Here is a 26193-nt window from a genome sequence, read left to right as displayed (position 1 = left end):
GGCTCCTGCCGAGCGCCGAGCAGCCGATGGAGATGGCGTCCGCGGCGGTGTGAGAAACCCGGGAGGCCCAGAGCCTGGGCCGAGGACTGGACGGGCCTGCGAGCCCGCGCGAGTCCGACCAGGTACAGAGGGCCGGGCCTGGCCTGGGGACCGGGGACGCAGCTCGCCACAGGCGCGGAAACGGGCGAGCCGTGCCGCTGTGGGATGGTGTGTAGTGGGTGTGACGTGCGTGGTGGACGATGTGGCTTTCGGGCCGTCCGGGTCGCTCGTGCGTGCTTGCCTTGAGGGGGCTCTGTTTGGTTGTGTGATTACGTGGGGCGTGTACGGTTGTGTTTGGTTGTGGGGCTGACGGCTGGATGGGTGGCCGTCTCTTGGGTGGTGGTGTTTGATTCGCTGGTCGTGTGAGATTGAGGCGTTTAGGAGTCTAAGTTTGTGTGGAGTTGTTTGTAGCGATTTGTGTGGGTGCGATGTGTGAAGTTGTCATGTCTGCTGTGTGGGGTTGAGTCTTCATGTTGTGTGTAGTTTCGCGACGTGTGCATAGTCATGTTGAGACGGGCAGTGTGCAGTCTTGAGGCCGTGATGTGTGCGGCTGTGCGATGAGGAGTCTGATCTGCCTGTAGCCGCGTAGCATTCACGCTGAAGGTGTAGGTACAAGATAGGTAGGTTTTATTTTTATTTTTCCAATGCTTAGAGTGTGAGGGCTTGCCTGCCTTGTGGTTGTGGGGTCTGGCTTGGTGGTTTGTGGTAGATTTCTGTGGTTTATGGTGTGTCTTTGATTACATGATCCTGGAGTTTGAATGTCTTCGTGGTTTGTGCCAAGCGTTGGGCTAGACCTCGGGGATGTGGTAAAGCAGATACAGCCTCTGCCCTCACAGAGCTTACAGTCCTATGTGTTCAGCCGCTTTATAGTCTCGTGACTGAAAATTGAGATCAGTGCTGTGAAGAAGTGCAGGGGCTGTCAGAATGCCTCAAGGAAGAGGCGTTTCCTTGAGGAACTGAGGTTGAAAGAACTGAGATTGGATGGAGATGGGCAGGCTGTGTGCCTGTATGTCCGATTGACGGTTTTTAGGGGTGAGGCACAGAAAGGAGGGGGGCTGTCAGAGTTAAGGCCTCGGATGAACCACTGGCGGGGAGGGGGAGCTGGAGCTGCTATTTCAGTGATTACCTGGTGAAGGGGCCGAGATCTGCTTGTATGCAGTCATTGGGTTTCTTAGCGGGAAAAAGCCGGGGATCTGGTGTTTCATTTGTTTATTTTCTTGCACGCTGTCACCCTTCTTCTTTGAGGACCTGGCAGTCCCTCCTCAGTGGCCCTGTAAAGCAAGTCTGTCCAAAGCTGAGGGTCATACATTCTGCCTCACTCTCTGCTGTGGTTTCTGGCCTTGAGCTCTTGGGGAGAAATTTCTCTGCTTTTGTGGAGTGGTTTTGTCTGGGTTGTCCTTATGTCTGAGAGTCTTTTGGAGGTGACATTGAAAGTGACTTTGCCATGGCCCAGTAAAACTGAAAATGTAACTTATTAAGCTTTGAATTGTTTAAGCACCAAATCCTTTTATATTTGAAGCAGTGAGAATATTAAGCTTCCGGGTCAAATGTTACTTACTGATTTATTAAATCTAGTAAGTTCATTGGAGAGAGAGTGCTCTACAAATATGACACAAAATAGATTTTCCTTTTTGACCACTAGGTTTGTAATACACCTCCTTAAACTGATGTTGCGATTTTTGTTTGTTTTGGTTTTGTTTGTGAGGGCAGATACAATCTTTTTTTATTGTTGCATTTTTGATACATGCAAGAGCTCAATATATGTGGTTGAATAAATAATCAAAGAAAAACTGTTTGTTGATAAGTACTTCAGACATTTTCCCTGTGGTATACAGCTTATGAAATTGGACCATTTGGAGCAAATGTTAGCAAATTACCTTAGTACTGTGTTTGCTGTTGAAGTTGAATTGTACTTTTTACGTTCAAGAATCCGTGTTTCCCACTTTATTTAGAGTTACCATTGTCCAGTGACTTTCTCATGTCTTAGGTTTTGTGTTTTCATCTAAGGATTTGAGAAAGCAGTTTGTGTTCTCAAACTTGTACTGAACAAACATTAAGGACCCTTACTGAATTGTGAAAAGAACAAAGAGAATTCTCAGTTGCTGCTAATTTGCCTGAATGGCTTTTCTCCCCTCTTATTTCCTTTCTCAAGGCTTCTCTTACTCCAGAGAGGAAACATCATCCAGAGCCATGATGCCACTTCCCCATCTGCGTGTTGCTTGGTTAAGCTAAATGCTACGGGAGCCCCGTTCCTTGTGGAGGAATCAAGCTGACATGGCATGAGGCCCCTGCATTGTGTGGGTTGAGAGGGATACTCCAATGGCTTCTCTGGATGACCCAGGGGAAGTTCGGGAGGGCTTCCTCTGCCCTTTGTGCCTGAAGGACCTGCAGTCTTTTTACCAGCTTCAGTCGCATTATGAGGAAGAGCACTCTGGGGAAGACCGTGATGTCAAAGGGCAAATTAAAAGTAAGAGGGGAGGATCTTGCTTATCCCATTCTGTCAGTGGGAGCTTTAACTCATGGGATAATTTATCAGCTTCCATTGTTGCCTCCAGAACATGATAATCATAAATTAATATTACTAATTATAAACATATATCTAGTGCTTACCATGTGCCAGATATTGTTTAAAGTCTTCCTATGCATTAGCTTCATGTAATCCTCACAATAGCTAGGTGTCTATGAGTCCAATTTTACTGAAGAAGGTATCAGACACAGAGAAATTAGATAACTTCTCCAAAGTCACACAATTATGCAGAACTAGGCTTTGAACCTAATAAACACAATTACTATGCTCTGCTGTCTCTTGCTAGACTGTTTAAATTATCTACCTGCCAGCCTAAGAGGGTTTTGGAGTGGAATTCCTTTCCTTTGCTATGAAAGTGGAAGTATATTGTTGGCTTATTTACTTGTCACACATTTAAGCCTTTCTGCTGTCCTTCTTTCCTCAACTAGACCTTGTCCTCCCTACCCAGGAAAAGGAAGGTTGTAAGAAAAACAACCCAAAAAGTTAAAACTTGATTTTTGAGCTTCCAAGGATTCAGGTCCTGGAGAGTTGAAGAAAGAATTTTTCCAAGTAATTTTGTATATGCAGTGTTCATTTCTTGGACTTCAGGTTCTAATCAATCCATAGATACTCTGGAACTCAATTTTTAGTGATTCAGCTAACCTGCTTCTTACAGCTGGTAGCATTTCCGAAGACAATGAGACAAAAGATCTGGATGCTGTATTCACACACCTTTGCTGGGTGGGAGGAAGAATGATCATGTATTCCTAAGTGTACTTTGACTTCCACACATGCTAATCACATGTACCCTGTAATCAAATAATCACAGTTACATTTTTTAGTTCAGAAAAAAAGAGTTACTGAAAGCATTAACACAACTTCTGTCCAAAAACATGACAACTTAAAACATTTTCAAAATCCTGAGGGCTGTGATGGACCAGTGGGTTCTGGCTATAGAGGCTGGTACAGTGCCTTAACTATAGAAAACCCCCCACCCTCCAAAATTCTTTTGTGCTTTACAGTTTTCAGAGGTTTTTTGTTTTTGTTTTGTTTTGTTTTGTTTTTTTTACATATGTTATTTCATTTGACTGTCCTGGCAACCCTGCAGGAAGGTGGTTGGTCCCATTTTACAGAGAAAAAGTGAGACTCAGAGATGTTATATAACTTATCCAAGGTCACACAGGAATTGGTAGAGCTAGGCTTTGAACCCAGGTCTTCTATCACTTCAAAGTCTAGTACTACTCTTTCCACATGGCATCACTGATGACGTGAGGCCCTGTATTCCAATGACAGCATGTACTGCAGCTAGAAAACAAACAAACAGATTACCTAAGTTTCCTTTGGACAACTGAAGGGCCTCCAAGATTTTCAGCAAGTGTCCAGACTTGGTGTCAGCTGAGCTGGATCATATACTGTGATATGATTAAGACTTTGATGCCAGTGGGTAGAGAGGTTATAGAATGTCCTCAGATTCCTTTTATGGCACCCCTTTAATTAGAGGAAAATTGTTTACGGTTATTTAGGGAATAACAGGTATGGGACTCTATTTAGGGAATACTAAATAGAGTGGAAATTTTGTTCCTTGTGAAAGAAACTTCAAAGTATTCACTTGTATTTCTCCCTCCATTTTCCCCCTATCTCTACCTCAGACCTAACAGATTGAGTTAAGTGTTTTTTTTTTTTGTTGGGAAGGGATTCTTAATTATTTTGTAATTTTCTGTGTTTCAAAATTAGGAAAGTAAAGTTTTAAAGATGGACATCAAAGATTTTCGAGAAGTCCTTTGACAAGCAGATCACTTCTTCATTTGGTCTTTTGATTTTTGTGGAAATTTTATGACATTGCTAGTTTAAACAAGTGAAATATTAAAACCGAAATAGTGAACCTTGGTGTCAGGTTTTGGAGGCAGCTTAAATAAGAAAGTATAAACTAATCATTACTAAAAAGTAGTGGGTTTGGGTCCCAGCCCTGGTTCAGCTTTAGTTTAATACATCTACAGTAACATAGACAAAAAGGTGGTTGAGAATTAACTTTGGCTTTTGCTTTGTGTTTTTAAAAACATAAGGGATTGTTCTTAATTGGCCCGTCTTGAAAGGCTACACCCACCCTGGGAAGGTTGCCACGCAGGTTTTCTGTGCCTCCTAAAGGTTAAATGGCATGGACTGCCTGTTTAACTTGACCCAGTTTAGTCCTTTTATTTTTAATCCTTTTGCCATCACTTACTTATTTATTTTTTAAATTGTATTTTATTGTTTATGCTATTACAGTTGTCCCAGTTTTTACCCCTTTGTCCCCCTCAACCCAGGCCCCCCCTACTCCCTCAGGCAATCCCCACACCATTGTCTATGTCTATGGGTCATGCATATGTGTTCTTTGGCTACTCTATTCCCTATGCTCTACTTTACATCCCCATTACTATTCTGTAACTGCCAGTTTGTACTTCTTAATCCCTTCACCTTTTTCGCTTACTCTTCCAACCCCCCTCCCATCTGGCAACCATGAAGACATTCTCTGTATTTGTGATTCTGTTTCTGTTCTGCTTGTTTGTTTATTTTGTTTTGTAGATTGAATTGTTGATAGATATATATTTATTGCCATTTTATATTGTTCACATTTTTGATGTTCTTAAAGAAGATACTTTAACATTTCATGTAATAATGGTTTGGTGGTGATGAATTCCTTTAGCTTTTTCTTGTCTGAGAAGCTCTTTATCTGTCCTTTGATTCTAAATGATACCTTTGCTGGTAGAGTGATCTTGGTTGTAGGTCCTTGCTTTTCAACGCTTGGAATATTTCTTGCCAATCCCTTCTAGCCTGCAAAGTTTCTTTTGAGAAATCAGCTCACTGCTTTTCTCTTGCTGCTTTTAAAGTTCTCTCTTTGTATTTAACCTTCGGCATTTTAATTATGTGTCTCGGTGTCGACCTCTTGGCACGGTTTAGTCTTGTTTGCAGAAACAAATTGGTATTTACTAACTCCAATTTCCTGTCTGCTAGATCCTTTGTTACATCAGTTCCTTTTCTCTCCCATGTTGTTAAGAAAGACTACTTTAATATATTTTAGAGGGTGTCCTTTCGTTGTGGTGGACCTTATTTTTCCAGTTGGAGAGAGCCATCCTAGAGTGACTGGTAATCAGGGAATCTGCTTATTAGCTAGAATGTCTAATAAAGACATGTCTATAACCTTATTAATTTCACTTCTTGCCTTCCAAGCCCCTCCATATCTACACTTACATTTGAAAAGCTATGGGTGTGTTTCTAATGTTATTCAAGTGATAGAGCACTTCAAAATCATGGGAACTCCATGAAGTATTGATCTATTAAATATAAAAGAAATTATATTGTAGTAAATCTGATATTTTCTACTGGATTCTAGTGGCAAAAAAGGACAGCACACTCAAGATTTAAGAACATGAATGAAAGCAGCTTAGAATTGAGAATTCTTTTCCTACCAGTTGACTGTTGTTCCATTTTAACAGCATGTCCTCCCACCCCAGCCCAGGTAGCTGACCGCCTGTCCTGCAGAGACACAGTTTTCAAATCATTGCTGGCTGGGCAGAACTGGGGCTCTGGTTTCAGACATGAGGTTTCCAGTTTTAACCCTGGTGCCTATAAACTCTGTGATCTTTTCCCCCCTTTAATGCCATGTGCTCAGTTGTAAGTAGGGATATACATGCCTTATAATGTGAGCACAAACTGGCATCAAACTGGCATGATATATTTGAAAATACTTTGCTTTGTGCCTGGTACATACAAGGAATCCAGGAAGCATCCATTTTTTCTTTTTACCAAGTCTGGTACTCTTTGTCTTATGTTTTAGGTGTTATATCTGTTTCTTGAATCTTTTTGTCAATATTCTCACTCATATATTTGTTAAATGAGTAGGGGAAAAAGAACTCTGTACAGTTAAGCATTATGGAGACTAGCAGCCCAGGAATGACGGTTTGGCCGAGTCTCATCCTGGAGGTAAACAGGAAGTGTTTACTCATGAGTCATTAGGTTAAATAAATTAGTATTGTAGAATTTGATTTTTAAAAAAGATTCCACTTATTTATTTTTAGAAAGAAGAAGGGAAGGATAAAGAGAAGGAGAGAAACCTCAGTGTGTGGTTGCCTCTTGCATACACCGCTCCCCCACCCCCCCTGCTGACTAAGGACCCGGCCTGCAACCCAGGCATGTGCCCTGACTGGGAATTGAACCAGTGACCTTTCAGTTCACAGATTAGCACCCAATCCACTGAGCCACACCAGCCAGGGCTAGAATTTGATTTTTAAAAACTTTATTTTAATGAAGGTATAGTATACACATAACTTTTTAAGTGTACAATTCAGTAAGTTTTGAAAAATATATATACTCATATAACTACCTTCCCTATTAAGATATAGAAAAAGAAAACACTTGTATCACCCTCATCGCCTTACTGAATTTGATTTTAACACTTCTATTTAATTGGGCCTCTTACATTTGGCAATGAGCAGTAATTTAGTTATATGTTAGCTACATAAGCCAACTAACTGCTAATACTGACAAGCAAATGGATTGCTCTGGTATTTGTAGTACAGTGGCTGAATGCTTATTATTGCATTTTATTTGGGATCCAAAAATTTCTTGAGCATTTTTATGCAAAGCATACTTCTTCAACTCTTGTGTTTTGAGATTTCCCTGCACTCTTTACTGGGTGTTTCATGGAATCATTTATGGTGTTTGTTCCATTTTTCAAGGTCTTGTCCAGAGGGCTAAGAAAGCAAAGAACAGGCTCTTGAAACGAGAAGGAGATGACCGAGCAGAGTCAGGGACCCAAGGATATGAGTCTTTCAGTTATGGAGGGGTTGATCCGTACATGTGGGAACCCCAGGAGCTTGGTAAGAAATTCTATTCATTCATTCAGCAAATGCTTATTGAGCATCTCTGTATTCTAAGTAATGTCTTAAGAGTTGGCTGAGAAGGCATCAGTAAACCAGAATGGTCTAAGCTTCCTGTGGACCTTATGTCCTAGTGAGGGGCAGAAAATGGACAAGAATGAGCTGAGCAACTGCCTTGTATTAGGCACTGCATTGAATGCTTTCCTTATGTGCTCTCATGTAATCCTCACTGCACCCCATAGAGAACTGCCCAGGATCAGACATCTGGGAAACTGCAGAACTGAGGTAGGAATCCAGGCCTGTGGCACCAGCCCAGGCACAGATTCCATCGACTAGCCTGTCACCTCTCATATAGGATGTTACCTGCCCACTAAGAGGCACTGGTTTGTGCAGTTAATTTTATGAAACACATATTTAATCATCTTTTTTGGAATGATGAAAATATTCTAAAATATACTTTGGTGATGGTTGTGCAACTCTGAGTATACAATTAGGCTGGCTAAAAAGTCAGTATTGTTCTTTTTTCCATTAAATAAAAGACACATTTTTCATTTTCACCAATAACTTTATTGATTTAGATATTTTGAGTATGTTGGCTGTCTCCTGTGGGGTAGAATGTTGATTGTTCTCAATGTCTCAATTTGATCACTATCAATTTCAACTGGTCTGCTGTACTGTGGAGCATCGTCCAATGAGAAATCTCCAGCATGAAACTTCACAAACTACTTTTGACACATTCGATCAGTCATAGCACCTTCTCTATTTACTATACAAGTCCTTTTTTTTTGCGTTTCAGTTGCGTTTTTACTTGTCTTGAAATAATAAAGCATAATATACCAGAAATGTTATGTATTTTCTTCCATCTTTAATATTAAAATGGCTGCATAAAAACTCACCAATTTTGATAAGGTTTTTTAAAATGCATGCTGATGTGACAGCTGTCATAGTACAATCTAACAGAATTGTTCTGAATGAAGTTAAAGACAACTAAGCACTACTAGAGCCATCGTATGGAAAAAACAAATGAACTTTTCAGCCAACCCAATAAAAACCATTGAATTTGTACTCTTTAAATGGTGAATTGTATGTATGTGGCTAATACATCAATAAAGAAATGGTCATGCCATACCAGAGTTGAACTAGCTAATCCTTTAACTTTTGAATAACGATCACGAATATCATGTTTTCTGTCTGTGCAATGGATGACGATTCCTTCATAGTGCTTTATTATACTTTTACATTCATTATCTTGTTCGCCTTTCACAAAAGCCATGTGAGACAGAATGCATAGTGACATTCATTTCCATTTGTAGATGAGGAAGCAGGCTCTAAGAAGGGAAGTATTTATCCAGGGTCATCTCCCATATTCTTCCAATGCCACTACAGAATGTGTCTTTTTGAATGAAGAAAGTTCAAGAACTGTGCTGTCCAATACGATAACTAACTATATGTAACTATTTAAAATCAAGTAAAATTAAATGAAATTAAAGTGATTTCTTCCACCATACACTAGCCACATTTTAAGTGCTCAATCTCCACATGTTGCTAGTGGCTCCCATATTGGAGAGTAGAAACATTTTCATCATGACAGGAGAAGATGGCTTTAAAAATAATACTATACAAATGTAATTATTCGTTACATCTGAAAGCCAATTAGAAACATGAAAGAGAAGTTTCAGACATACGAATTCTTAACTAACTTTTTGATAGCTTATCTCATGATTGCCAATGTTAAATTATCAGGGTGATTTTCTGATTAACTTGGCCCATTTGAACAACTGAAGGAAGTCACAAATTGCGGAAAGGTCAAGTGAATGGCAAACTTTAGAAGTTAATAATTTATAGTCATCCCTAAGTACTTGAAAGTAAATTTTAATTAGATGTTAAGAGTTTGATTAAAGAAGAAAAGATAATGTGGATGCCTTCTTAGTTTTTGAAGTTTTGTAAGATTCTAAAATTCTAAAATTTTTACTCTTAAAATTTATTGAGGATAAGCAGCAAGGTAGAGAGGCTGACTCAGAGAAGAGGCAAGTCCTTTATCTCCCCACCTCCTCTCCTTGTAGGTGCTGTAAGAAGCCATCTTTCTGACTTCAAAAAACACCGAGCTGCCAGGATTGACCACTATGTTGTTGAAGTCAATAAATTAATAATCAGGTTGGAGAAGGTAAATTTTGTTGTTTAAAACACTTTTTTTCTGCAAGTATACATTTTCTGGGGGACAGAATTACATTTCTGCATCATTGGGTGTTACATATATGGTGCTGGCAGCATCTGGGGTTGGCAGAACACCTCACCTAGAGAGGTACAGAGCATTTGATGGACAATTTTAGCCTGGCTGGTTTTACTTGAAAGGAATAGCCCGGATCGACAGACTTGCTGAATATACAGCTTCCCTTTTCCTTCCTATGAAGCCCACTTGGCTGCTGGAAAAACTTTCTGTTTTCAGATTTCCTTTTCTGAGTGTCCCAGGCGTAATCACACAATGGGGCATAGTGTGCGGTGTCATTTGTTGGCAAACAGAGAAGCTGGTGACTAGGTCTGTGAGGAGAACTCAGCTGGTTCCCGCATGTAGTGTGAGAACATCTTTGTTGGGCCACTTTGTCCTGTGGTATGAGGGTGCATGTTCCATGCCACAATCACTCTGTTTTGTTTTACTTTGACCCTAGAACTGCTTGTTGTCTATAAGCTGGATTGTGTGGTGGGTATGGTAGCAACCACAGGTACAGTTCTTTATGTGTACTTTGCAGGACAGAAACATGTGGCTAGTTTAATTGTCCAGGAGTACTGTGGAGAATTGGGGGTTCTCCACTGCTTTTAGGAGGCATGCCCACCACATCTTAGCCTAACCCTGGTTATTGCTTAGAGGTTTAACTGACAATGAAGAGATTGGAAGTGACTCAAGGAAAGGGAGGTGCTTTCTGGATTATCCCATGCGAAATTGCTTTTGTGACTTTGTGGGTTGGGGATGACAGGTGAGACTTGAGAAATGCAGATGTGATAATTTCCACTTGATGCCTCTTGCCTATGGAAAGTGTATTCATCACCTAATTAATCCCATTTGGCGTTGTTTTCTCCTTGTCAGCTCACTGCGTTTGATAGAACAAATACCGAGTCAGCCAAGGTCCGAGGTAACTCTAAGAACTTTGCTCACATTTATGCTATTTATTTTCTCCCTGACCAAATCTCTTTTAAATGGCTTGCTTTTTTATGTGTTTGGTTTTTGTTTTGTTCTTCTCAAAGCAATAGAAAAGTCCGTGGTGCCTTGGGTCAACGACCAGGATGTCCCCTTTTGTCCAGACTGTGGTAATAAATTTAGCATCCGTAACCGCCGCCACCACTGCCGCCTCTGCGGGTCTATTATGTGCAAGAAGTGTATGGAGCTCATCAGCCTTCCCTTGGCAAGTAGGTAACATGGAGGTGGGACTCGGGACCCTAATCTCGTCCTGAGACTAACTTGTTTGCTAGTCACCACTGGGTGATGTTTTTGGAGCTTTCTTTGTTTAAATTAATGGTGTTTGGAATCTTCATTTATTAGCTTGTTGATTCCATGAAGCCCAGTACAGGCTAGACCCTGTGCTAGGGGCCTGGGTACAATGTTCTGCAACAATGGTTGGCAAACTGTTTTTGTAAAAGATATGATAGCAAATATTTTAGGTTTTGTGGGCTATATATGGTCTCTGTGACAGCTTTTCTTTTTTTTAAACAACCTTTTAAAAATCTAAAAACCGTACTGGGCTCTAGGGCCATATAAAAACAAGCTGGACTTGGCTTGCAAGTCATGTTTGCCCACCTCTGGTCTATAAGACATTGCCTGTACCCCCAGGAATTCAGCATCTAGCAGGGGTGGAGACTCACAAACAAATAATTGCTTTATAAAGGTGTTAGTATGATGAGAGAAGTTTCATCAGGCACCCAGGAGAGCTGACCAAATCTTTATCAACTCTGCTTAGAAGTGGCACGTAAGGCTTAGAGAGGAGACTGTAGGAAAGGGTTAGGTTCTTGAAGGTTGAGCAGCAAATTGATCCTTTCCTTTGAGGTGAAAGTCACAAGCAGTCATTGTCATAGAAAATAGACCATAGTGTCATAATACAAGAGACGGTGAGTGTTTTGGAGGCTGGGGGCGAGTGCGAGCATGGGTACTCAGGGTTGGGAGGTGGTGTTCAGAAAGTGCCTTGAAAGACAACTAGAACTGCAAAGAGATGGGGCAGGAGGGCATCCTGGGTAGAGTAAAGAATAGGACCAAATGCATGGAATTTGGAAGGGCCCTGTGGAACGTTAATGAATGAGCAAACAAATAGTTGGGGGAGTGCAGAGGACATGTTTGAGAATTGTGGGAATGAGGTTACAAAGGTTAGATGGAACCAGACGTCTGGAACTCTGAATCTCAGCTGATTAAAAGTTGCTCACGATTACCTCATGGGCTTTTGGCCAGTTCTGGGACATTTGGATGTGTTGCACTGTCCACTGACTCTGCATGTGCTATTGGCTATGGAGCATCAGGGCAACATGGGTGCCCAGATGCTCCATAGCCAAAAGCCCAGAAGCAGATGCTTCCTTTGTCAAACCCTGACATCTACGAGGTATGCATTACCTTGATACTTCCCCTTTCTCCTTGAGACCAACTCTCTGTCTCACTTGAGACTTTATTAGCTCTGTTTTTTGGGGACACTATTCACCTCTCTCCTTTTGGGCTAATTAACCAACATGTCCTGAGCAGCTGTTATGAAGTCGCCCTGTTGTGTATGTAAGTATACAAGTATGAATAAGGCAGTTTCTTATGTTACCTTCAAGGAGTCACAGATTCCTAGGGCAGCTCTGTCATAACAGGAGAAAAGTGGAAAATTCTCCATGAGCGTCATGTGGTAAGAACTGCTTATAGGAAGAGCAGGCCATTTTTGCCTCAAGGAATAGGGGAAGGCTTCCTGGAAGACATGCCATTTGAGCTGAGCTTTGGAAGGCATAGAAGCCAGGTATTTGGGAGTGGGGAAGGCTGTCAGGACAGTCCAGGGAGAACGCGGGTTGTGTCTGAGGTGTGGCAAATGGAGCGGGCAGTAGGCGGTAAGGCTAGGTTAGGGGTGTGTCTCAGAACCTCAAAGACAGACTGTCCTAGGCTGTCTGGCTCTTTCCTGGCTAGCCATGGGAGTCCCTCCCACCACAAAACCTGACCCCAGGAAGGCAGAGATGTGGGTGTTTCTTGCCCAGAAACAGAGCCTACTCTTACCTCATCAGCACCCGTGGACTCCCCTCCTGTCGTGGGCGGTGGGGTGACTGGAGGCTGCGGGCTCAATGCTGCCTGTCCTGTGTTGTGCTTTACAGATAAGCTCACCAGTGCCAGCAAGGATTCCCTGAGCTCCCATACCAGCCCCAGCCAGTCACCCAACAGTGTCCATGGCTCCCGCCGGGGCAGCATCAGCAGTGTGAGCAGTGTAAGTTCTGTCCTGGACGAGAAGGATGATGACCGGATCCGCTGCTGTACGCATTGCAAGGACACGCTGCTCAAGAGAGAGCAGCAGATTGACGAGAAGGAGCATACCCCTGACATTGTGAAGCTCTATGAGGTGACTTACTGTGTGCAGCCCTGGGTCTGATGAGAGAGGCAGATTTGGCTGTTCATTACGGACATGTCTGCGGATTTGGGAGAATGATTTGGGAAGCTGTTTCTTTGAATTAGTTTTAGTTTCTGCAGAAGGGCTATGGTATGATTTCCTAGCTAGGGCCCTGGGTGAGTCACAGAGTCATCCTGGGTGTGGCGCCACAAACTTGTTCCCTCACTTTCTTGCCCTTTGAAAATGGAGATTGGAGGCTTTGGTGGCCCAGAAGCAAGAGGAGAAAGGATGGTTGCCATACAGCGGACAGGTTCTGTGGGCATGGGCAGAAGCTGGAGCTGGTGGTGAACTGTGGGCCAGAAGAGTCCTGTGACACTCACTTGGGAGCTTCAGGCTTCACAAGTTTGAGTAACTGCCCATAGGCCCAGAGCTTCCCCTTTAAGTTCATTCACATCCCTGAGCTCTCATTACTACCAGTGACCCCAGAACAGCTTTAGTAGACGCTGCCTTGAAAGGAACATTGTGTAGTGCAAAAACATGGGATTTAGGGTCAAAGAGGTTGGGCCTCCTAATGGCCATGTGAGACCTGCAAGCTGAGGGGCTGGAGGAGATGGGGAGGAGGATCGGAGCCCTGGCAGAGGAAGCAACTCATGCAGAACTCTGAGTAGAGGAAGAGGGCATATTTGTCTGATGATCACTGAATGGTCCCTGTTAGCCATTCTGCAGGTCATAATGGCTGTGTTTCTGGAATCACCACAGGCTACTAGAAATGGTGTTAATTAAACTCTGTGCTGAGCTGCAGATGTAGCCATTACCCATTTTCTATTTGGAGTTCATGACTTGGTAACTCATTTTGTAAATCATCACTGTGCTTTTCGCTTCTGTCTTTTTTAAAGTAAGTCCTGGTGATGCCTTGTGCTGGTATCTTGCACTACTGTTAGAGAAAGAATGTAGCAACTAATCCTTTTCTCTGCCTTGGTAAACTCTGGCTTGTGTCCTGGAAACCCTTGCTCCTCTTTCCTTCCTGCAGCATTTTCTGCTTATAAAGTAGGTCTGTAAATCAGGAAATTGATAACAATAGTAAAAAGAAACAGAACAAAAAAACAGTATCTGCATTTTTACATTCTAGAAAACTGCATATTTTAGAGATATCTGTGGTTCATGCAGCATAACTTCTGGGCAGGCTTTTCCTTACCTCTTCTTTTTTGTTCTTAGAAATTACGACTTTGCATGGAGAAAGTTGACCAAAAAGCTCCTGAATACATCAGGATGGCAGCATCATTAAAGTAAGCTATTCCTCTCTGTTTTCCTAATTCAATGGTGACTCTTTCCTGGCATTTTAGGTCAAATCTTCAGCAGCTTCAAATGAAAATCTTAACTCTGGCTGTGCATTTCTTCTGTGACTGACTGCAGAGAATCTTTGTCAGGCCTCTTTCCATGTCACACTGTTACAGTTCTCTGTAGCCATGTTGAGGTGACCCCAGCTATTCTGGTTGAGTAGGTTTGAGAAGGGCCTCAGACAATAGGCATCACTGCCAAGGGCAGCATCTGGAGGTGAGCAAGGGCAATGTGTCTCCTCCTGCTCATGCCTGAGCAGATGCCACGTCAGGGTGGCACTGGGGTATCGGGGCTTAGAGCAGGGGTTGGCAAACGTCAGCCCTTGGGCCAAATCTAGCTGGCCGTCTGCTTCTTTTTAATGAATTCGCACACATTAAGATCTACCCTTTTAAACTGTACAGGTCACTGGTTTTTGGTATATTCACAAACTTGTACAACCATCACTGCTGTACCAACTCTAAAGCATTTTCATCATCCTAGTAAGAAATCCCCTACTCATTAGTAGTCATAGCTCATCCCCCTCTCCCTTTTATGGAAGAAATTTCCTGACTTTTTCTTAAGAGCATTGTTCCTTCTGAAGGTTAGTGATGTGTGAGCTGGAATTTGAGGTGCTACTACTAAAATCAGTTCCCAGCAGTCTTTTCTCAACCTGCAGAAAAAATGTGGCATCAAATTGGGTGTTCTCAATTGGAGGATTGTCTGCTTTTGTTTTAGGTCTGTGTTGTACACCTGTCATTTTTGTAGTGATGTATGTGCCTTGTTTAGAACAAAGCTATATTTTTATTTGGACATTTATGGTGGCAATATTGTATAGCAGTTTCAAAAAACAAAAGGTGTAAGCTTGGCTTTCCTTCATGATGCCCATGACTGTTCTAAGGCCACTGTGGTCTTATATGTAAAGAAAATGAACTTTATTGTTTGTGTAGTCCTTAAGGAGTTTCCTGACTCTTAAGTCTGTAAATTACTTACAACACATGAAAGACTAACCCCAGTTGTTTTGTGGCAAAAACACCCCTTATGTTACATCTCTTCTTGTCTATACTGTTGCTTTGAGGATCTTCTTCCCTCTCCTCCCTCGATGTTTCCCAGACCACAGGAAGAGAAGAGGTGGGAAGAAAATAGCAAAAAGACAGGGAAACCACTGTACACCCTGTTCCTTTTTCCCTGCATCCTAACAACTAGATGTCTGCAGGCCCTGACAGCAGACAATGGAAGGAGAGCAAACTCTTTCTTGTGCTCTCTCAGCCGTGATTGTCCTCGGACCCTCCCTCCTTATATTTGCCTCTTCCAGAGCCCAGTCTTCCTCATTCCGTTCCTTAGCCTATGACACTTGTTTTCAATAACAGTAGGGAAAGGACCCATTTTCTACTCTACCTGTAGTTCACTGAGCAAGGCTATCAATCTGCCCTCTCTGTGAGTAGGTTGGAAGAAGAACCCTGGGTGATTCTGATATACACTTCTCCAAAATGGAGAATCCTTGGTTTGGAGAATCTGTTTCTTGCTCCTTTCCCCCCTGGAGCTTTCTGGAATCAGCACCCCCCCATCCTATCCTTGCCCGTTGGTTTCACATTAGAGCAGGCTTGTCTTCTACGTGGACACCAGCAAGGAGAGCTGTGTTCTCGGCATTGTGTTTTCTTCATGAAGGTATTACTGAGGGACTCCTCTCCGTGGGTGCTGCTGCTGTTGTTTTTCTTTTGTGCCTCAGACACAATTGTGGGTTAATGGGCCTCTCTAGCCAGTTGGGGAACTACCATTGCTAAGCACCTTTCCAGGTGTCTAACTCATACTCCTTCCTTTTAGAAAAGCTGTTCCTAAAGAGCTTTAAGTGCGTTTCATTCTCTTACTCTTTCATTCAGTGGATATTGATCAAGCATTAGTTACATTCTAAGCACTAATCTAGGTGCTGAGGCTATGGCAATGAATAGTGAAGACAGTGTCCACTCTTGTGGAGCTTTATTTTTGTGGGAGTACAGGCCCCACAAGTGAACAAATAATGAACAAGATAGCTGCAGATGTGATAGTTGCTCTGAGGGACATACTGTTGATTGACATGATTGCAACCATAGGAAGTGACTTCAGATTTGGGCCAACCTTGTTATTTTCCACATGACTTGGAGATACTAAAATAAAGCACAAGTCTTCTCAATTCTAGTCTGATGTTCTTTTTGCAAACTATGCAGTGAAAAGTAATGAAACAACCTTATTGAATCTTCCAACGAAATTACAGCACATGCCAATATTTTTCCAGCTAGAACTTTTTTTTTAAATTTTTACTTTTTTAAAAAAAAGATTTTATTTTTAGGGAGAGGGGAAGGGAGGGAGAAAGAGAGGGAAAGAAACATTGATCTGAGAAAGAAACATACTCCCAGTGGGGACCGCTTGTGCTCCAGCTGGGGACTAAATCCATAACCCAGACATGTGCCCTGACCAGGAATCAAACAGGCAACCTTTTGCTTTGCAGTATGATGCCCAACCAACTGAGTCACACTGGTCAGCACAGGACTGTTTTATACATGGTAAAACAGGTGAATGCAGCAGTCCTTTCCACTTATTTAACTTAAATTGCTGCTGCCTCAGAAGGGGAGTTGAGTGGCCATTGCTGAGCCTGGATTGATAGCTGCAAGATCTTCTGAAATGTTTCTCTTCTTAGTAAATGCTGATTAAGCTTGGCCCATGTGATAGTTACTGAGGACACAAATCAAAAACCATAATCACTGTACTTGGAACTCAACAGTCTGGTGGGAGTGACAGATTTGTAAATGAACAATTTTTTTTTAAGATTTTACTTATTTTAGAGAGAGGGGAAGGGAGGGAAAAAGAGAGGGAGAGAAACATTAATCGCCACTGGCCCTGACTGGGAACTGGACCAGCAACCTTTTGAGTCTCAGTCTGGTGCTCAATCCACTGAGCCACACCAGCCAGGGCTGTAAATGAACAATTCTAAGATCACGCAATAACTGCTGTTGTTTCTCTGGGACCAGAGTTAAACCACCTGTGGCGTTCCCTGATGTCCCTTGATCTACCCTGCGCAGAGTTCCTCACTCTCCTCCCTTCTTGATTCTCCCTTCTTGACAGAGTGCTTTTCTCATGTAGGGAGCAGTTGTTCATGAGACCCAGGAGCATGGGGCAACTGATACGATGCTGTGCTGCATCACCACTGGGAATCCCTTGGTCATCTCTTCAGTTGCTCCTTGTGTCCCTGGGTAGTCTCTTGAGCGAGAAAAGCAAGTGTTTTCTGCTCTGATGTAGTATGACTGACTTATTTAGTAAATGACTTCATGCATCTTATTAGATAATAGTGACATTGTTTAAGGAAAGCAGGCCCAAGCAGATTAAGTTGCATTTATTTTGGCGATGAGCTTAAGAGCTAGTCCTTAGACGTGTAGGTGTGTGAGTCTATCCCTGTGGTGTTTGCAAACTGAAAAGCGGCTTCCAGTTGATTAGTAGTTGTTTTGAAAAGGAATGTGTACTACATTATGTACAAGAGTCTGAAATGCCACATGGAGAGAATTAACTGTGTCTCCCTTTGTGAGGCCTTAAACCTTTAGAGTCTTCTTGTTACAGTATACCCTCCAGTCAGTGTAATGAAACTTAGAATGGCTTGTAAGTAGTATATTTGCCAGCAAAATTGAAACAGAAATTCCAAGTGTATTCATTTTCCCAACTTTGATGAAGAGACAATTAGTGATTAAGCCATTACCTTTTTTCTTGAAGAAAATAAGTGTTCTAATTAATATACATACTTATTTTATACATATTGGAGACCTTTATCTTTCAATCATTTTATATATGTATTTTTAGAAAGAGGGGAAGGGAGGGAGAAAGAGAGGAGAGAAACATTGATGTGAGAGAGAAACATCGATTGGTTGCTTCTAAGTTCCCCGACCAGGGACTAGACCTACAACCTAGGCATGCGCCCTGACTGGGAATCGAACTGGTGACCTTTCACTTTGCATAACGCTGCCCAACCAGTGGAGTCACACCGGTCAAAGCTGTCTTTCAGTCATTTTAAATGATGTTGGAAAAATTGTTCTGTAAGTGTATCAGCCATAAGAAAAATTGGTAATGTGAAAATTAAACTCAGTTAATGAAGAGATTCAGCAGTCAATAAGCTAATTTAGCTTTTCAAAGGTATGTTGTATCTAAGCCGTATGAAAGCCTGATTTGTATTAATGAAATTAAATCTTGAATATTTCATTATAATTTTTCCACAGTAGAAATAAAATGATTACTGGCTGTATATTTTCTGAAAATAAAAAATTTAAAAGTCTAAAATAAAAACTCTCCATGATTTCTCCTTAGTGCTGGAGAGACAACCTACAGTCTGGAACATGCCAATGACCTTCGTGTAGAAGTGCAGAAAGTGTACGAGCTAATAGATGCTTTAAGGTAAGGTCTGTTGGGTGATGTCTTACATGCTGCCTTGAGTGGAGGAAGTGCTGTTTTAAAGAGGTATTGGGTGGCCAGCAGATCTGAGCTTACCTAGGGTCCTGGTGACAGCAGTATGTGTGAGGAGGAGGCTGAGGAAGATGTCAGCTCTGGCACTCAACACATCTCAGTAACTTTTAGTTAAGGATTTCTAGTGTTCCTTATAACTAAAGGAATAGGAGTTTATTGAACACCAGCTTCATGCTAGGAAATATCACTGGATGCTTCCATATAGTGTAGCTCATTTGTTCTACCAAAGTTACCCTGTGAAAGAGGAATTAAAATCCCCACTTACGCGCCACAGCTAGCAAAAGTGGTAGAGCCAGGATGGGAACCCAGATTCTTTCTTCAAGTCAACAGCTGCTTTTTAACTGTGGACTGGCTGTTGGGGGTAAATTGCCCTTTGCAATGTAGGAAGTATAATGACTCAGGGAAAGAGCCGAGATGAGGAATCCTTCTCTATCCATATATGAAGGACGGGCAACATAATTTGTGGGGCCTAGGGCAAAATTAAAATGCAAGTTCCTTGTTCAAAATTATTAATAATTTTAAGACAGTCACAGCAGAATATTAAACCAAGTACAGGGCTCTTCTAAGCACCAGATCCTGTGTGCCTGCTTATGTCACTCACCCATGAAGCTGCGCCTGCATGTGGTCAGTTCCTCGATGGCCAGGTGTTTGTCATGCATTCTGGGCTATGTTAGAGGCCCAAAAGGGTAAGAAACCAGCTTTGTCTTCAAGGACACTTCAGTGGAGTCTCTAACCTGTCTCTTCCATAAATCCTCCCAGCATGCAAGCCTCGCAACTCAGAGACACTTCACCCTTATTTCTGAGGCTATCAGCGTTTGTTACATTGATGTGTTTGTTCCAATTCAGTAAGAAGATCTTGACCTTAGGCCTGAACCAGGACCCTCCACCACATCCGAACACTTTGCGGCTGCAGAAGATGATCAGATATTCAGCTACACTTTTTGTGCAGGTAAAGCCAATCCTGGGGTGGCAGAAACATCGCACTTGCCTCCCCTGCTCTTCTACCATTCAGGAAGCAGATTAAACCAATGGCTTGTTTATTTTCTATTTCCGTATGTATTATTTTTTTAAGATTATAAATGTATTATGCCATATTTAGAGAAAAATCTGGATTTCAAAGACAAATAAAAACTACTTTTAATCCTATGTCCCCAATACCATCACATATTATTTTGGTATATTTTGTTCTTTTTTTTTCCATTTGCATTTGTTATATAAATTGTTATAATTAATGTATATTTGTAAATTTATATCTTTTTATCACTGCATTTTTATATCATAGTACTTTTTTACATAGTCCTCAAATAGCTCTCAATTGAATACTGCTACAGTGTACTGCTTTGACATATACACCATCCTTTATTTAACTATTCCCCTTTCATTGGACAGTTGATAGATTCCCATTTTTTGCCATTATGAATATTGCCTGATGGACATATGTGTACGTAGCATTGCTTCCTTGGAACAAATCCTAAGGGATTCTTTCTGGGCCATTGGTTGAGAGGAAACAGCTGATTGTTCAAGAGCAGATTAAAGCTAGGTGGTTATATAGGAGTTGTTTCTACCTTAGAAGCCCCTCAGAGAGTCACATTTAACTACATTTGCAGCTCCATGACAGAGAGATCTAATAGAGTCCTATTGGGTTAGTTTTCCAATGTCATATTTCAGAAAATTAGGCCCTTTCTCCTTTTTACTAGTGGCCATATTCCACAGTCATTTGGTAAGTCCCTGCTACATGCCAAACCATCTGCTAAGTGCTGGGTGTCCTGCCATTCACAAAAAAACAACATTCCTGTTCTCATAAAGCTTATATTCTAGAGAGGGGGTAGACAAGAAACAACTAGAATATATAGCTTAATGTTGAAAAGTGCTGTGGACAAATATAAAGCATGGAAAGGGTGGTAGGCAGCTCGGGTGGAGACTTAACATATTTAGACAGGGAGGTCAGGGGAGAGGCCTCTTTGAGAAAGAGAGTAACTGGGATATCTGGTATTGATCCTTTCATAAGGAAAAGGCAGGCCCATTTGAAAGCTGTCTCTCTGGCCCAATTTAGGGATTTTGTCTTTTCCTATTACTGCTAATTAATGTGACACTCTCAGGGTGGGGTGGCTTAGCTTAAGTGGACTCTTACCACAGGGCGTAAGCTTCATTTGTTCCTTAAAAAGGTTTAAGTGTAAAATTGTCTGTGACTCCCTATAGGAAAAGTTGCTTGGTTTGATGTCACTGCCAACCAAAGAACAGTTTGAGGAACTAAAAAAGAAAAGGAAGCAAGAAATGGAAAGGAAGAAGACCCTGGAGAGACAGGTAAGCGGAGCTCAGGGATGCTGGCATCTGGCTTCCTCTTTGAGGCTCTTGTGAGTGCAGAGGCTTCCGCAGGCTCCCAAGAGATCCTGTGAGGCTGCACTAAATCAGACTCTCTCACCCACTCTAGTTTCCATTTTTCATCTGGCCTCCCTCATGTCTGTAGAAATCAGAATAGTTTGTTTTTCTTTGCAAGTCCTATTTTTCTTTCAGAGGGTCTGTTGGTTTTCTCCTGTCCAGGATACCATTGAGACTGGCTGTCTTCCCTCTACTACAGGTTGCAGAGAACCCAGACACCAGGGAGTTCTTTGTAGAACACTTTGGACTATGCAATATTAGACAGAAAATAACATATGTATTGTTTTGTGTGAGATTCTAGTGTAGTTGAGTGCTTTAAGACAAGTGGATAGCCAGTGCCTCTAAGATTGAGAAAATTTTATCCCTTAACTTACTGTTATTAAACAAAAGCATGGCTTGATTTTAGCAGTTGGTTGTCTTAGTCCTGAGGTGGGCAGTTGGAGTCTCACGGACACAGGGATAGCAAGAATGCAGAGTGCGGCTGATGGTGTGTCTGCTGTTGGCCTGGTGACTGTGTTTCTTCCCTTTGGCTTTGATGTCTCCCCAGGCTTTCCTGGAATCCCAGCGAAGGCTTGAGGAAAGGCGGAGTGACCTGCCATCTCGTGCCAACGGGAAGGTGGCATCCCTTCGAGGGGGCCCTGCCCCCTTGAGAAAGGCCGAGGGCTGGCTCCCGCTGTCAGGAAGCCAGGGGCAGAGTGAAGACTTGGACCCCCTCCTCCAGCAGATCCACAACATCACTTCGTTTATCAGTCAGGCCAAAGCTGCAGGCCGGACAGATGAAATGCGCACACTGCAGGAGAACCTGCGGCAATTGCAGGATGAGTATGACCAGCAACAGACAGAGAAGGCTATCGAGCTATCCCGCAAGCAGGCGGAGGAGGAGGACCTGCAGCGGGAACAGCTGCAGATGCTGCGTGAACGGGAGTGGGAACGAGAAAGGGAGCAGTTCCAGGCGGTATCCCTGCACACACGGACCCGGTCCCTGGATTTCCGAGAAATCAGGCCTTTTCAGCTGGAGCCCAGCCGAGAGCCTCGCACCCACCTTGCTCATGCTTTGGATCTGGGCTCCTCCCCAGTTGAGAGCAATGCAGCTCTTAACACCCCTTCAGCCAGCTCAGCTCTCGAGCCTATTAGAGTGTGGTCTGGGCCCCCAGCCCTGGGCCAGGAATTCTCCCTCCAGAGCACCATGTCACGGCAACATGAGGTGCCCTCCCTAAACCCGTTTGAAGAGGAAGACTTTGCTAGCCCCACAGCAGAGGGCTCTGCCAGTCCTCCTGCTGCAGAGCCTTCCTTCGGCCCTTCATCCTGCGTCCTCAAAGAGTATAATCCTTTCGAGGAAGAGGAGGAAGAGGTGGCAGTGGCAGGGAATCCCTTCACTAACTCAGACAGCCCAGCACCCAACCCCTTTGATGAGGAAGATGAGCATCCTCAACAGAGGCCTTCAAGCCCTCCTGTTCCTGGCAACCCCTTCGAGGAAGCCACCTGTACCAATCCCTTCGAGATCGACAGTGACAGTGGGCTAGAGGGCGAGGAGCCCATCGAGGAGGAGCTTCTCCTCCAACAGATTGATAACATCAAGGCATACATCTTTGATGCCAAGCAGTGTGGTCGCCTGGATGAGGTGGAGGTGCTGACAGAGAACCTGAGGGAGCTGAAGCGCACCCTGGCCAAACAGAAGGGGGGCACTGACTGACCACTGGGTGGGTAGGGCACCTTTGGGTCCAGGGGCCTGGCAGAAGCCTTTGGAGCAGGAGAGAGTTGGTAGGATCAATGGGAAGGAGGAAGTGTGAGAATTAAGATGCACACAGGTTCGGGGAGGAAATCTGTTATTCTGTGCTGTGCACTTGGAGGCTTTTCCACTACAATTGAATAATAAAAGGGGAATGAGAAAAGGAAGAATCAGCATTCATTTGCTGTTTTTCCTGGGCTTTTTTAAAATTGGGTTTTCCCTTTAGAAGGGACTTTAAATTTTCATTACTGAGATATAACTAAATGCATTTCTGTTGGGTCCTGCTGTGCAACTTGTGGGTCCATGTGTTCCTGCCTAGTCTTTGGTCTTTATGCAGTATTACAGGGCAGCCTTATATAGGGCCCTTCTTTACCCAAGACTGACAAGGTGGATTCCTTGAAACCTTACTCTCCTCTGGCAGAAGTCTGACCCTGTTAGGCTGTGGGGTCCTTTCACTGGGGTTTCCTCTGCCCTGCTGGGTACATCTAGCTTGTGCAATAGAAGCGGGAGGTATTGCTAGGAAGGTGCTAGTTCAGACCCAGGGGAGCCCAGCACCTCTTTTTAGGAGAGAGAGAGGGATGAGGTTTCACCAGGGTCTGTTCCCTTCTCAGTTTAAGTTCTTGTTTTTCTCTTAGGATGTTAAACTCCCAGTGCTGGGGTATCACTGTAGCCTGATCATGAGCTTTTTAGAAAATGGAAGTGGTTAACTTTTTGGTTGATCAAGATAGTATTATTTGGGAGGAGAGTCTCCACCCAAATGTTGCTCAGTTCTTTCTGACTGCTAGAACAGTTGTCTGACCCTGGAGAAACCTCGTGGAGTTTTGTCAAAGTTACTTGTACCTGGGATTTTTCAGAGGACCCAGTCTATAATTTAGGAACCAATGATCAGGAAGCTTTTGTAGAACATTGTCAGGAGAATAGAAGCTTCCCTAAGTCACAAGATATGTCAAAATAATTTCCAAGGCTGTTGATCAGCCTTTTTCTCTTTTGATTCATCCTTCTCAATGTTTAGCATTAAGAAACCGCAATGTTTAAAGAAGCACAACCCAGGACCATTCTGGAAGCATGGCAGTACTTGAATTCTTAACCAACTGAGGGCAAAAAGGGAAATTGTTAATTTAGCTCTGGTGCTTTGGTTTACAGGAACATAACCCTTAACTGACATCTGACATCATGACGCCCTCGTGTGCTCACCTCTGGGTAGAGTTCCTACAATTACAATTTTTAATTAATGAACAATAACTGACCACTAGTCACTTTATACCCCTTAACTAACTCTGGATAATACTCACTGGTTACAGATGTGAGGGCTAAAATTCATGTTGTTACATTCTGGGAAGACTCCTGTTGATCTTGCAAATGTTTTAAAAACATTGTGGTGTAAAAATAGTCTGTATTTGTGTTGACACTATTTACATTTTTTTTAGTACCCACTGGATCTTTGGGTTGAATGAAAAGGTAGTGTATAGGGGTGTAGAAGTGGGGAGCCGGTGGAAAGTGTGTACAAGAACTGTGCGTTGGGGTTCTGTTCACAAAGGAACGTGAGTGGGTTACTGTTGTCAGCCAGTACCAACCTTGCTGACTGTTGTGGTAGTTTTGGGAAGCTGGCGTTCAGGCATTTAAAATGCTGCTTGTTACAGGCATCTTGTCTTCCTTGAGGTCCATGCTCTTCTTGCTGTAATTCTGGAAGCTTCATGGGGGGCTGCATCCTCCTTCCTGCTCAATCTGTCATTTCTCTCAGACTGAGGAGGAAGAAGCTCCACTGGAAGCAGGTAGTTCCTAAATGCTGCTAAAGCTGCTTTTCATCATAATTACTTTTCTTATGAGAATATCTCTTTTAATTAGGTGGTTTCAATTAAGACTAGTTTATTAAACATACTCCTTCCTTGAAAAGAACCATAGGTAGCAATCTGTAAGTAATTGAGCATTGAGAAACACACATAAGAAACATTTTTAAAACTTAAAAAAATCACTGACTATCCTAAACCAAACTAAAACCCTCTGATGTGATGGAATTCTTCCATGGCCATACTCTTCCATCAATTATTTCATTTAATTCTTTAATAGCTATATTCTCCTATAATCACAGACATAATTGTAGTTAGAATTCTCTGTTCCTCAGCAGTACCATTTCCCAGAATTCACACAGGCACAAAGTTGGATTTACAGATGGGTTAACACCAGGGAAAAGGTGGCCTATGACTTGCAACCACAACTTCAAGTTCTTGCCTCATGTGAATATTTCACTCTTCCTGTAGACCTTCAAGGCAAGTGTTACCCTCATCAAAAATGAGCAAGTCCTTGATACAGTGTTGGCAGGTAGCCCTAGAAATAGATCATATATGAAAGAGACTTTGGCTTTTCCCTTTTATGCCTTGTTTGAATTTTTCCCTGTCTAATACACTAAGGACACTTAATATATTTGCAGCTCAATGTGTTTTTGCTGTTCAGATAGTAAAATGTACCTGAGTCATCACGAGCTATGTGGTAGGTTGGACATTTGCATAGTTAGCTTATGGGACTCAAAAGTGAGAAGGTAGTCTCTTCACCAGGTTACAGTTTGGTATCAGACTATGCTGGTCATCTGACAATGGAGAGTTTGAGGGTCATTGATTTGCATGCACTACTCTAGGGCCTTGTATTGGAAACTTTTTAAAAAAATAAAATAACATATTAGTGCTTGGGGGGAGTGTGTATGTGTGTATATGTGTTGCATGAGAGTCATCAGATAACATACCTTCCCCACTTTCTTAATGACCTGAGTATTAGAAGATGGCCCTAGCTCCTGTTTTCCCTGTGTATTGAAGGCCTCCAGACAGAACCAAGGTCACTGGGCTCTTACTGGGACAAACATGAGTTCCATTTCTTCCCTTATCCCCAGTTACTCCTGCAGTGTTAATTAAATGAGCCCGTTTTACACAAGCACAGTGTAAAACTATTTACCATCCTATTATCCGCATTTCACACTGGAAGAAACAGACAAGGCTGAGGAAACTTTGGCTGTTATTTGTGCCAGCCACTGCTGCATATTGACACATTCTTCATTTAGCTCTACCAGCAGGCCTGTGAAGTACTCGGGTATTCATTTGACAAGGTTGAAAGAGGTTAGCCTGGCGGGGGTCACACTGCCCGTCAGTGGTGGAAGAAGGCTTTAAAACCTGGTCTGCCTGACCCACTTTGCCCTAAGTAGTAGGAAGGGTTTGATCTGGGTCAGGCACAGTGGGAGTGCTCAAGCATTGTGTCTGGTCCAAAGGTGGCAGGGCAGGTTAGGAGCTGCCGAGTGGGTTTCTGATATTGATGTCACTTGAGCCTTTGAGACAAGAGTTTTCTGGGACCTGTGTG

General features: G+C 42.7%; 1 protein-coding gene across 2 annotated transcripts; it reads left to right on the top strand.

Moving 5' to 3' along the window:
* RBSN (rabenosyn, RAB effector) lies at positions 1 to 25589 on the top strand. Of its 2 annotated transcripts, XM_054595196.1 has the most exons (12): positions 1 to 122; positions 2192 to 2506; positions 7261 to 7401; positions 9465 to 9565; positions 10484 to 10529; positions 10642 to 10803; positions 12718 to 12959; positions 14163 to 14233; positions 18588 to 18674; positions 19590 to 19692; positions 20943 to 21047; positions 21670 to 25588. In XM_054595196.1, the coding sequence occupies exons 2-12, from the start codon at positions 2359 to 2361 to the stop codon at positions 22813 to 22815; spliced, it is 2352 nt and encodes a 783-aa protein (XP_054451171.1). In that variant the 5' UTR covers positions 1 to 122; positions 2192 to 2358; the 3' UTR covers positions 22816 to 25588. The 2 variants fall into 2 exon arrangements, with proteins under 2 accessions (XP_054451171.1, XP_054451172.1); XM_054595197.1 differs by lacking the exons at positions 7261 to 7401; positions 9465 to 9565; positions 10484 to 10529 and having other exon boundaries at positions 21670 to 25589.
* The last annotated feature ends 604 nt before the right edge of the window (positions 25590 to 26193 follow it).

Source organism: Pteronotus mesoamericanus, unplaced genomic scaffold (genome assembly GCF_021234165.1).
Source record: "Pteronotus mesoamericanus isolate MK-2021 breed Mesoamerican mustached bat unplaced genomic scaffold, CSHL_Meso_final scaffold_54, whole genome shotgun sequence".
Classification (NCBI taxonomy): domain Eukaryota; kingdom Metazoa; phylum Chordata; class Mammalia; order Chiroptera; family Mormoopidae; genus Pteronotus; species Pteronotus mesoamericanus.
This window is presented reverse-complemented; position numbering and strand designations above follow the sequence as displayed.

What these genes read in the sequence shown, in the direction of transcription:
- RBSN (XM_054595196.1), top strand. Translation starts at nt 2,359, where the DNA reads ATGGCTTCTCTGGATGACCCAGGGGAAGTTCGGGAGGGCTTCCTCTGC. An exon ending in CGAGTCAGCCAAGGTCCGAG is followed by an intron (nt 10,530 to 10,641) that starts GTAACTCTAAGA and finishes TTCTTCTCAAAG; the next exon opens with CAATAGAAAAGTCCGTGGTG. An exon ending in AGGATGGCAGCATCATTAAA is followed by an intron (nt 14,234 to 18,587) that starts GTAAGCTATTCC and finishes ATTTCTCCTTAG; the next exon opens with TGCTGGAGAGACAACCTACA.